We start from the raw sequence: 13,121 nt of genomic DNA, 5'->3' as shown, positions 1-13,121 counted from the left end.
TTTAGTGGTTGCATTTGGTGAAATCTGTCATCACTATTTTGGCTGTAAATTAGGCAAATAGGTTTGGTAACAGACACTGACCTGTGGTCTGAATGAATTTTAGATAAATTTTAACTGTGAAAATCAGATATTAGTTAAAGAAAACCAAATTAGGTGAATTTTTGTACTTCACAAACTCACAATAATGCATTACCTTCCAGATGAGTTTAATGTCACTGGTGGATTCTGTGCTCATGGTCTAGGCTTACAAGAGTATAGCATTAAAACCACTTTTTCCTCTGCATTTCAAGGGTCTCTAAAGAAATCTACTCTTTTTGCTCTTTGTGTCACATGTGCACCACTGTTGTCTGGAATTCCTCTGGCTGAAATATAATTTGATATATAGATCTCACTATTGGAAAAGTATATTTTTAATGGTAGTGGACAATCTGGTTTTGGTTTTGCTTTTTTCTTAACAGTAAAGAAAAGAAGATTTTGCTCTCCAGTTGCAAGGAGTAACTGCCCACTTTTACTGCCCACTTTTACTGCCCAGTTGCTAACTAGCTTGTCCTCAGCAAGTCAGCAGTTGGAATTTATAATTTCTGAAATGTCAGAATGGACTAAGAGTGCATTTATGTACATTATGTAGATTGTTTTGAAGCACTTCAATCTGTAAGTTATGGTGACTCTTTTTCCATATACCATAGTTAGTCAATCTGAGGACTGTGCATATACATCTATGCACATAATGCAATACTTCTAGATTCAACAAACCCATAATAAGTGTAGAAAATGAAACTGGTTGGAGCAGATAGAAATGTATGTGCCTAATGTGTATTAATTGATACTGTATCTGTGGTACTGCTTCTGACTGTAACTGTTAAACCATTGAACCATTGAATGAAGGCCTAAGAGACACGAATATTTTCAGACAGCTATTCAATGCCTTTCCTGAAGGCTGGGCAGGAAGGGTATCAGAAGGGTTATTTGCCCTTCTACTCATACACAGACTGCAAAATGGATGTTTGTGTCTCTGCTTATTATCTGTAACTTTTTAACATGATCATTTTATTTAATGACATATTTCATGCCAAGCTTCTTGGGAAATTTCTGCTCTCATTTTGGTAGATGTGTTACTTCACTTTTAGAAGTCAAAAAGAAGAGCTTCCCATTGGCTATTGTGAGCAATTATGTAGAAGCAGCATCAATGATCTTTAGTCCAAAGTCTTTGATGCAGTGCTTATTGGAATCACACTTCTGATGTGGAGGTGCAGGCCCCAGGCAGGCATGTCAGGATGTCCCTGCTGGTTCAGGAGCTGGCATGGCTTGTGCCCACTCCAGAATGTCTGCACACAAGGATTCAACAGCATCCAGTCGCTCGATTTGCACGAGTTTGGTGAGCAGTTCTGGGATGCTGTAGCCTGCCGTGCTGATGCGGTCAAACAGCTGCATGCCATCTGTCATGCCGCCAATCTCATCCCTCTTCAGCCCAAAGCTCTCGGCGAGGTGACGCCACGTTTTCACTATGGCTTTCTCTGTGTTGTAGGTCGAGCTGAGCATTCGGCTGGTCTTCTCCAGACAGTCAAAAGGCAGCTCCGTAGGGCTCAAACCTGCAAAGGGATGGGGGGGATTGTCAGGTGGCTCTGGGTACAAGTCTTGACATTTATTAAAGTACAACAGATTACACTGTTAGTAATGAATACAGATAAAATCTTTAAGTGAAAGTTCATGATATATGTCTAGGTCCAGAGTTACTACTGCATATTACCAAATTAATTCTTCATAATGACAGTAGGATATCATAATAAGGGTAAAAAGTTGCTTGGAAAAGAAGTAATAGATGGATTGTATGAATTCCCATGGCTCTGCCCTTTCCTTCAACAATTTACTAGCTGTTAGAAAAAGTATATTGCAACTGTGTCCCTAGTGAGCAGGCCCATTAATATACTTCTGCATGTCAGGCTCAGTGTTTGAGCTCCAGAGACAGCTTTGACCCTTCCCTGCTTCCCTGAGACTGTCACCAGCAGCTGCTGAAACATATCTGTAATTGAAAGTTGCCCTTGTAGGAAAGTGAGAAGTGAGGTGAAGTAATGCTGCCAGATGCAAGCATAAAAGTCCCTGCAAGTGCTTAACTATCATTACTGTCATGAATCTCTAGGGAGGATTTAGCATTCATCCTGTGGGAAAAAGGCTCTTTTCTCCTGGATATATTTTCTATGGATTCATGTTCAGAAAACAGAGGAGAGAACCAGCTACAGCATTTTTCCCAAACCAGACTGCTTCTGTAGTTTTCCTGCTTCTTACTCATCAGCAATAATATGGTGGTAGACAAAGCTCCCTGAATTACAGCATACTCATAAATGTGCACACAAAGTGTGTGCGTAGGAAGTAAATGCAGTTACATCTCCTGTTCTGCAGGGAACTTAATTTGTGTCTCCTGCTAAAACAGCTCAGGTAGTCAAGTGCTAAACAGGGACAAAACACAGCCTGGCAACTCCACATTTTGTTGTGAGATGTGGGACAGAATTTAGAGAGGCAGAGTAGGTTGAGACTTGTGTCTTACCCTCAATCCTGACCCTCCCCAAATCACACTTTCATATTTGGAATTTTTTAAATCTGTTATCTAAAGAAATAAGACCAACAGGTTTCCTCCAGATGGGGAATGCAAAACTGCTTCTCTGCATCTTGGTCTGCTTGTGTGTCCCAACACAGCCCACCACAACTCTTCCTGCTCCCCACAGGAAGGAAGGCCATGCACGTGCCTGGAGAGAAGCTGTGGCCTGCTCCAGCCCAAGCCCAGCCTGGACAGCTCTATGGTCAGGGCAGCACAGGGTTCCTGGCAAGTGAATACAAATCTGCCTACAGAGTGTCTTCTTTGGTTTGGGACTATTTGCCATAGATAGCCAGAGGCCTTTCTTTCTTTATAGCAAATGCTTGTAATCTGATTTCGTATTTTAACATAGGCTCAAATTGTACACTCACCTTCTGCAACGTCACATACGTTAGCATACACGTCAAGTATCTTTTTCCTTCGACTTTGAATCTAAATGAGAGAGATTTAAATTAGAAGAGATTTATTTAATTATTTTTTCAGTTACAAGATCAAACAATTAGCAGATAGCTGTGGAAAGTCTGTGGGACCTCTCCATTTCATGGAGTTATCACACAGTGTCCTCAAGGGTCCCTTTTGAGACTCAAAGAAAATGACACAGCAATTATTCCATGAAGCATAAACGTATTTCTGATTTCACTTGCCACTGCTAGAGATCTTTCAACTTCTAGAATTTTTTTGAGAGCAAGTACTTTCCTGCTCCAACTCCTGAGAATGAGGACAAATGCGGTACCATATATGCAATGGTGAACATATGGATGTCTAGGTAAACCAGGTCAGGACTGAATACAGGGAATTAAATTCAGACTGAAATTGCCTTCTTCCAATAATCTAAGAGGACTGTAGAGGAGGGGCTCTTCTTTTCTGTTTCTTGACATAGACTGACTTAGTGCATTACTAATTAACTGAAATCTTTTACAGATAGGTTAAGAAAAAAAAGCAAGGTTTTGGAGAGGAAAAATCTGAGGTCTAGGGGGATCTAGTCATTTTTGACAAGCAAGAAACAAGACTGAAAACCTGACATTTTTCATGCCAAAAATGGACACTTTTATATAGTTTCATTTAGCAAAATATTCTCAAGTTTTTGCTTTGGATTCAATGTGGAGTGAAAACAAATGTCAAAATGTCATGAGCTCTCAGGGACTGAAATTTTCTTCCCTGTGCCAGCTCTCATTAGGACTGAGCTGTCTTTTTGACAGGACTCTAGCATTATCTCCACAAATTTGTCACTTTTCACTGCAAACGACGCTTGAATAAAAGCTCTGCTTTCAGTACTTAGTTTTGTGGAAAGATTTCCCTCACTTTATTTGGGCAGTAAAGGGCAAGGTGCATCAATGACGTGGATTAATGGGCTTGCAGCTGGAGAGCACAGAGCGGCCACTCCACCTGAAGCGCGTCTGGCGGGTGCAGTGCGAGCGCATTGTACCGCGGGGCAACGCAATGCAGGCACTGAGCATCGTTCACTTCCTCCTCCTGTAATTTACGTGTGCTTAGTCGGTCACGTTGATATTGTTGGCTTGGATTACCTGTTTCAGAACCTTGAAACCAGGAAATTTTCTTTTAATGGGGTTTATTAAAACTCCTCCTAAGAAAACTATTGGGTGCTTATTTTCATCCTCCTTCCACTTTTAGGGTAAAGAAGCAGGTTAAATAATTCCTTGAAGAATTATGCACAACACTCTTTTCCAGAGCCAGAAGATGGGGGGTTTTTAAACCTTAAGCTGAGAGCAAACAGGAAATGTTTAGCCTGATGATCCTCTGTGTGGCTGCACATTGCAAATGGGTTTTTTTATAACTAGGAAAAAGAAGACTTGGTTAATAGCAAGTCTCTAATTTTCCTTATCCCTGTCTAACTGCTCTGAGTACTCTTTCCTGTGCTAGTAACACTACTTAATTCCCAATCTGAAGAAAATTACTGCTTTTCTAACTTCTGGCAACTGGCTTAATTGTGACAGCTTAGGTATGGAGAATCTTGATGCAATCTGCTCTTTCATTGAAAAAAGTCTGTCTTCAGCCTTGCCATCAGTCTTTAGTCCATGAGGATGTGTTAGAACGAGTCTGGAAGAAGTAGTCCATGCTTTAGGTGCACTTATGAGCTATCTATCTAAATTACTCTGGAGAATGTATCTATGATATAGGGTCTTCTGAAGGTAACCTGCTTCTTATGAAATATTCTGATTTCATGACTACTCAAGGTATATTATCCTATTTCAAGCCAGTGCTTACAGAAGTACCATAAAGCTGGATATTTAGAGAGCCCTCAAAAACCTGAACTTTAAAGTTTAAGCATTGGAATAGTAAGTTATTTTCAGATGGTCATAAATATCTACAACTACTAAACCATTTCACTTTTGTTGAGATTTTATGTGTCTAATCTCAGCTGAAAGGTGGTGTGTTTTAGACATTTTGAGCTGATTTTCCCAACAATTTAAAACATGCAAACATGAAAAGATGCATTTTCAAACCTATTTTTTTCTTAAACTATATCTGATGTTTGATATTAATAATGTGATTTGGACCTAGCTATAGCCATTTTAAAATAAATTAGAAATACTAAAAAATCAGAGCAGACATCTTCTTTTTAAGGGTAGTTTGATATTAACACAAACTGAGTGGGTTCTGTGGGTGAGGTGTGGCCTTAATTGTGCCTTAAAATGCTCCAAGTGAGATAAAAAGCCCTGCTTTTTATCTCATGCTCAGCAGGAAGAAGCAAAGGCCTTCCACAGCAAAACAGTGGATTACAGTGTCCTTCAGAGCACAGGAATCACCTTCAAACTATGTGTGTGTTTTTCAAAATTCCACATGGAAACCAAGCACAACACCGGATATTATTGAGAAGTCTGTGCCGTGGAAATACCAGTGCAGCTGGGTCAAGGTACTCAGATGTTCTGCTGTCAGCCAAATCCAGCCTGCTTCATTATTTTACTATCTTAGCATTAGCTATGACAGGGGATTGCTGTTATATGGGTGTTTTCTTTCTTGAAACTATAAAATATAGTACTCAAAAAAGCAAATTGATTAGTCTTGTAGAAAATTTCATTTCTATCCTTGAACACTATACATATGCATATATGTCATTATGCAAAGGAGATTCTATAACAAATTTGTCTGCAGAAGCTCTTGTAAATGAATCTGATCTACCCTACTATGCATTTTGGGGGGTTGATATTTTTTTTTCTTTAAAAAAAGTAGAAAAAGGCTCTCAATTTTTAAATCTCAAGGTAGCCTTACCCCAGTTGATTTATTGCTTGTAGAAGATTTATCTCTGGCCAAATGCACTAAAGATAACAAGCATCTCTCTGGAGTCCCTTGCTTGTCAACTGCAGCTTCTTCATCACTATCCATACTCCGGCTTAAGAGTCGTTCATTCTCAGAAGATGCATCATTTTCACTGTAAAATGAAGGATATGGTTATCTTAGTCTCTCATGGGTTGACTCCAGTCATCCTCTTTTTGCTTCCTGAGAGTAATGAAATAAAAGTGTTGTCTGTTTTTTAAAATGCCTTTCCTCTGAAATGCTGTGACTGTAATGGCCTTCACCAGCCCAGTGTGTACGTGCAATGTCCACCAAGCCCCACAGTCACAGGTAGCTTGCAAGAATCCTTTCATAGAGGGATTTTCCAACTGAGGACAGTGTTAAGCCCACCTTAATCATGTTACCCAGGCAGGTTTGGCTACTGGGCAGAGACAAGTTGACGAAAACTACCACACCATGCCATGTAGATAATGCTAAGGACAAGGTTTCCTTAAGGTCTGTAGCAGCTATTTTTACTCTTCCTGCCTGGAAGGGAAGGGGAATCTCAGTAAGGTCATGTGAGCGAGAGCTGCACTCAGGTCCCAGAAATTAACCTCTCAGAAGAGGAGATGGAGGCCAAAGAGCTGATGAATTGGTCACAGAGGGAATGGAGAGGACACAGGTGTCTCTTCACAGTGTCTGTTATCATCTCTTAGAAACCAGAGGGGGAAAAGCCTACTAAGGCATCTGGTCTTTGCCCTGCTGCAGCAACTTGCCAAAATACCCATCAAATTTGTTTATGTGTTCCACTGTACCAGGATGAATGATGACCATGTGCCTCCCCCATTTCAGTGAAACTGGCAATATATTTATCTTTTACCCACCTTTTGACAGCCTTAGCTGGAGTTGCTGTAAGTTTTTCAAACTCTTCTTTCTCAGAGAATATCACAACATTATCTGTAGAAAAACAATTAGAGAAGTTTAAATTGGCAATAAGTTTCCAAACCAGTGCTTTGTGTCAGGAGTTAGTTCTGCTGGCAACCCTACTGACAAAATAAATCTCTCTGCTATATTTTTAATTGCTATCAGAGGATTAAGTGACATTTTGGAAGCACAAAAAACTAGTACAGGCAATTCTTCAGTAAACTGATGAGGGTTTTATATACCCCAAAGGATAAACTGTAATTAAGAGAAAAGTATTAGGAATATTTAAGCCCAGTGTTGTCTTGGATAGAAAAAGCAAAACTAAACCAATTTGTACCTTGCACTTCTTTCTTCTCTTCTTGTGTGTTAGCCTGAGCTTCGACATTTTTTACTGAGTGGCTCTTGCAACAGGCTAGAATATACAAATATAACACTAATTATTCTCAGAACCTTTCTAAAAATAGCATTTGCAACTAGAATTTTACCTACTGAACAATTACCTTGAGCAGATGGCTTTGTTTTTACAATGTAAAACATGATGATGAGGACAATGGCAATAGCCATTATGAAGATAGTAGACATAGCAATTATAAGAGCTGTAGCCAGATGTCCTTGTCCTGAAAGATCTGCTGGAATAAAAAAAAAAATAATAATAAATGAAGGAGCAAGTCTTAGGATCAGAGACTAGTTAACAGTTTGCAGTTTGCTCTACACACAGTTTGCATAATCCTTTAGTTGATCTGAGTCTTGATTACTTGTTAGGCATTGAAAAACTTAGTGCTGGGTCTCAAAGGCAAGTTAATTAAAAAATTCTCAAAATTTTGATATTTGCATAAATGCGCAAAAACCAGTTGGTAGTAGTCATTAAGAATATTTGATGGTATGATTTATCAGATACAAAGATGTAGGAAATTGTATTTTAATATGGGAAGCTGTAGACAAACAAGAGTAGAAGCTTTTGTAGCACTGCATTCTTGGAATCAGCATTGACAGGACAAAAAACAGTAAATATACAAAGGAAAAAAGAGCTAAAATGACTGTTGATAACTGTGGCTGCCTCAAAAGCTCTAAGTTAAAAGGAGGACACAATGCACATGTAGAAAAATTGATGTTTTTCTAACAGAAACTTAAAAAACAGCATGGCTAAAATGTGAATTTAAAATAAGCTAGATGAAAAGATATTCAGAAAGAAAACTTGGATGCAAAAGGCTAGAATTTAAAAGGTGTGAAAGGATGCAGAAAATTATAGATATGCTAAAAGGCATGAAAGCTTTAATTTCTCTGAAAATGTGATCCTAACAGTCATGTTTTCAGACAATACCAAGAAGAACAGCATTGTCAGTACCTTATTAACTGTACCTTTCCCATTTTGTCTTCTCAGGTTCAAAAATTTTAAAAGCCAAATGATCATGCTGGAGAACTGTTTATGTTACTTCAATGAGAGACTGACCATATTTGTGCATGAAGTTATTTTCACCATTCTAAGCTAAGCTTTGTTGAGGCATAGTGCTATTTCTGTAAAGCTACAAATAATGAGCTAAATTTATTGCTGGCATCACTGGGTACAGCTCAAATCCTTTTTACGTTCAACTGACAAACAGCATTGTTGATTAACTGAGAAACAAAAATGAATTCTGTATTATTTCTAATAGCAGTTCTAGAAATCTGGAAATAGTGACAATGAAAATAGTAACAGATATTTTCAGTTTGTTTGCACTTTGTTGATGCCCTTTTCAAAACAAAGAGCTGCTAAATTAACCCTGTGAGTGCATTCTTACCTTTGTGAGCATGCTGGTAAGGTGAGAAAGTGCTTGTGCCGGAGGTGCTTGGGAAAATGGCTGAAATGCCAGAGTTAGAGCCTGCACCTGCAACATAAACAAAAATAACATCAAATTCCATTGATACTTTGTCCAGTCAAAGGAACAGGTTGGCTCAAGGAAAGAGAGCCTTTACTTGGCTTGGTTGTATTCCCATTTATTAGCAAAAGACCCAAGAACTACTTGCTGTTTGAGATGTCCCTAATCCAGAAATGTGTTACTGATACACTGAAAGTTGGATTACAGACCATGTTTGCGCACACTGTCCCAAAGGAATGAAAGTCAAACTCCTGAACAGATACGAACTCAGAAGAAAAAGCCAACTGTTACACATAGATTCCCATGTTATGGATCTGTCCTGGGTAGCAGAGAGTTTTCCAGGGTCCAGCTGATTACTCAGTTTACAACCCACTCCAGTATTTTCAACTGCAGACTGAGACTTAGCTGGTAGATTCATCAAACCAGTGCATCTCACAAGAAACCTTCACTAGCAGCATCACTGTAAATCTGCTATGCAAACCCTCATGACTCCACAGGAAAACCTAGGGAAGGTGACAAATAATGGTGTTGATTGCTTTTCTGTTCCATGGAGCTGTACTGTCGTAAAAGGGAATTTTAGAATTTCCTGGAATCTAACTGGGCAGTATGTGTCTTATGAACTCCTGTCATTCCAAATCTATATTCTGGGGAGAGTGAAAATTCACTGAAACAATAAATGAAGAAGCTATAGGAAAACTCTATCCTGTCAGAGGGATGAGATTGTCCAATAGGGGTTTCCAGGTCTAAATTCTACAGTCAAGGTTAGTCTTTCACTTGGTGCCATGCACAAAGTTTTCAAAGCATTAAACCAGGTAATAATATATTTTGACAACAGCAAACAATAGTGTATATTATTTGGAATAAAGCTGTTTATAGGAATGCTTTTATATAGGGGGGTGTTTGCACAGTATTCCAAAACAGAACAAAAATATTGGGGTTGGGAGTAAATGTTATCTTCCTTCTCAAATGAACTTTAATGCTATTGGTTAGTATGTAGTGCAAACAGCTACTATCACCAGACACTGAAAATCATTTTCTGTCTTGGAGGAAGTATGAAATTCCTCCTGTTTTGTCTTGTTGTGGAAAAAGTCTAGTGATAATTAAATTCAGCAGTCCTAAAGGCAAAAAAGCTGTCCCAGTCATCTGGTAAGGTGTGCACAGCACATGGCTCCACAAGCTGGTTTGGCAACTGGAGTAGATGAGAGCTCACTGTGCCCTTCTTTTGACCAAGTAAATATTCAAACAAATCAAATCACCAGGTAAACTAGACAAGAAATCAAGTGGTCTGGAATGGTCTGAGAAATGTTCTATGGTTAAGAACAAAGCAATAAGCACATTCTTCAAATGAAGAGAAATGGTTTTTTAAAAAGAAAAAAAAAGTACTGTCTAAAATAAAACATGTCTGCATGTTGTGAATGAGAAATGTACACCTAAAGAGGCTGCAAAGTATGAGTTGCAGGTGTCTTCAAAAGAAATTTTCTCGAACAATCATAAAACTTCTTTCAAGCATCATTTGTTGGAAGGAAATGGATTAACTCATTATAATTGGTATTTTTTCAAATTGAATAAGGGTTTTCATTAGGTTTTAAATATACTAGCTTATTAATTCAGATGCATTTTGTATTTTGCAAATGAAGGCTAAGGCTTATTACATAAGTCTTGCCTCTGGTCCTTTCTCTGTGGCAGATTTCTTTCTAAGATTTACTTATGAGCTCCAGAAACTGCAAAGCAATAAGACTATCTAGGGATCAGTAAATGAAGCTGTCATCTGCATGTAGTGACATTAAAGACAGGTAATTTGTAAAATTTTCAGCAATTCTTCACAAAACTGAAGTGAATCATCCTTGGTCATGACCTCTGCATTTACTCATTGTGGCTGGACAACAGAGGAATTGTAACAAATGGCCAGTGCAGTGGCCTGATACTTCCTTCATGTTCATGCACACACACCAGGCTTATGTCTATTCTTGCAGCCCCCCTGGCAAATCCAATTACAGCCAGTTGGAATTCTGCATGGTCCTTGCAAGCTGAAACAAGTCAACAGTAGCTTCTCTGACACTGCCCCTCAGTGAACACAGGCAAGCTGTGCTGCTTTGTCTGCCTGGAGTTTAGCTAACAAGCTTCAGCTCATCTCCCCAAGTGAGTTTTAGCAAACTTGTTTCTCTTTTCTTTCACTTGAACCATGAAGTCATTGAAGTATTTCTGCCTAATCTTTCAGTCTCTTGGTATTGTTAACTTCATGTTTTTCACCCATCTGTGAAAGGAAGCAGAGCCTTTCAAAGTGGGAAGTTGGGCAGAAGCAAGTAGCACAGGAAGGGTAAGCAGGAAGGTCACCACTCTTCATTCAGCATCATTGTTACACTTCACCCAGCTCCACCCCACAGCAGGGCAGGGCGTGCTGCCCACACCATGCACACACGTGGACAGCGCATCTCCCTCTCCTGTGCACACGAGTGAGAGCCTTCAGCCCCAGAGCCTATGAGCACAATGTCCTCTGCATGGGAACAGAGCCACCTCATTTGTTCTGTAGTGCTGGCATGGCAAAATCAGGCTGGTGCTAGAATGTGGTGGCCTTTTACACATGCCTGGGAGGGAGTTAGTTGTTACACATATTTTAAGTCTACTGTCAAATTTAATAATTTGGCATATCCATTATGAGCCAAAGTTTTCCTTTAGATGTGGCTTAGAAGAAAGTGCCAATTCATGCACCTGCACTACAAGAGGAACCAAACTGCCACCTTCTGCTGAATTTCAGTTTATATACCTTTTGTATGAGTAAAAAGAAACAACTCATCGCTTTTTCCCAGTCAGCACCACACCATGACTGCAATGTCAGTAGTTTCTGTGGACATGCAGTTTTGCATCCCAATCACATTATTAATTCTGCTTCCAATATAGATGACACATAATCTATAAAGACTTAGATATAGCCCAGGCAGAGGCATCCTAAGGTGTTATAGCACACCATATGGAAACAACTCTATTTTTTAAATAAAGACTGATGGCTGTAAAATAGCTGTGCAAAAGAGTGGTTTATATTCCTAGACACCTGTATGTAATACTGTAGGAATGTGATAAAGAAATTAGGAAAGAAGTTTATCACTGGTGGTTGGTCAACTTTTGCATTATAGACGTTTTTATTTTTAAAAAATTGTCATTTAGTTATAACTTTCTTGGAGTCTAAACAATAAAAAAAATGCTCCATACTTATTGTTTAAAAGAACAATTGAATCTGTATTCACTTTTGAATGTTTGGGGATTTTAACTCAAAAGATAGCTTTAACTTAAATTACCATGCAGCTGCCTTTTGTTCTTTCAGGAAACAAATGCTGGGCAATAAAATACTTTTTTTGTTGTTGTTTCAATGAACCTTTCTGCTTTATGTAACAGACTATTCCAGTTGTTCTTGTACCTTGAGACAGAACTTACAATAAGAAGTAACAAACAAAACTACCAGATTTATGACAGGAGGAGGGGGAGGGTACAGGGAAAGGTTTTACCACCATGCCCCCTTGCAAGTGTTTGTGAGCGAATAAAATCTGGTGCAGTAGGAGACCACATGTGCCCCTGACATCTGTTGCTGTGGGTATCAGCTTACTGGTCCATTCAAAGTACTGCTGCTCACAACTAGCAACAGATTTTTTTTGAGTCTATTTAATACTTAATAACATGTTATAAAAATCCCCAAAGTCTGTACACAACAGACTATCAGAGTGATCATAAAATAAGACACATTTTAAAAATCTGCTCTCTATATGTGTATCTATTCGGTGCTCTTGAGTGCAGTTTGCTTTCTCCTGATGCATCCTTCCTCTCCCAGGCATAGTCTAGCTACGAATGGCACAGACAAGCTGTGAGTGTCATCACTGAGACTCTTTTATGGGCTGAAGTAGGATAAAGGACACATGCAAATAAGTAACTATCAGCCTGAAATATGAGATGAAAAATAAATTATACTGAGTTGAAATTCTATAAAAGTAGACAGTTTATGGCTGACAAAGTTAAAAATGGATTTTAACTAAACATAGTCATAAATAAAGACCTAGATATGTAGAAAGCAGGGGTCAGAACATTTAAATAATGTAAATCTATATTCAGGTATTTATGTGAAAGGTTTGCTTTCAAACTTAGGAAAACAACATTTCAAATGGAATGCCTGTGCACTTGAAAAGTCATGAAAACTAAAGCAGCTGTCAAAGCCAACCTGCTTTCTGAGGTGCCTACATATGATTTCAGTAACCAAACATAAACCCACTCTGAAAATATCACTGATAACAGAATATATCCTAGGCAACGCAGGATTGCCTGAGTGATCTTTATTTTACAGAATAATATAAGTTACTCTGATATCTTCTGGAGTCACAGGTAGATACTTCAGTTAGTGTAGGTAGCTATTACACCAGGAAGAGCATGAAGTAAATTAATTCCTGAGAATTAAGCTTCTGAAAATGATAAGAAAGTTCTCCCTGACTTTTGTTTTCAGTTTGGTCAATCTCTCTGTAAGTAATCTCATCACA

The 13,121-nt window shown here is 38.7% G+C and overlaps 1 protein-coding gene across 1 annotated transcript in view; it reads right to left on the bottom strand.

Annotated features, from left to right (window-relative positions):
* Positions 1-516: 516 nt before the first annotated feature.
* The window catches only part of EDAR (ectodysplasin A receptor), a 72,111-nt gene continuing 59,506 nt past the window's right edge, over positions 517-13,121 (bottom strand). Inside the window, exons 6-12 of the mRNA XM_053970828.1 lie at positions 8,527-8,613; positions 7,249-7,374; positions 7,086-7,160; positions 6,709-6,781; positions 5,822-5,981; positions 2,962-3,022; positions 517-1,589 (exon numbers count right to left, since the gene is read on the bottom strand). Coding sequence (XP_053826803.1) covers positions 1,270-1,589; positions 2,962-3,022; positions 5,822-5,981; positions 6,709-6,781; positions 7,086-7,160; positions 7,249-7,374; positions 8,527-8,613 — 902 coding nt within the window. The 3' untranslated portion in view covers positions 517-1,269. The remainder of the gene's footprint in view (positions 1,590-2,961; positions 3,023-5,821; positions 5,982-6,708; positions 6,782-7,085; positions 7,161-7,248; positions 7,375-8,526; positions 8,614-13,121) is intronic.

The sequence above is a fragment of the Vidua macroura genome, chromosome 2, assembly GCF_024509145.1.
Source record: "Vidua macroura isolate BioBank_ID:100142 chromosome 2, ASM2450914v1, whole genome shotgun sequence".
NCBI lineage: Eukaryota > Metazoa > Chordata > Aves > Passeriformes > Viduidae > Vidua > Vidua macroura.
The sequence above is the reverse complement of the archived record's forward strand: the minus strand, read 5'-3'. Positions and strand labels throughout refer to the sequence as shown.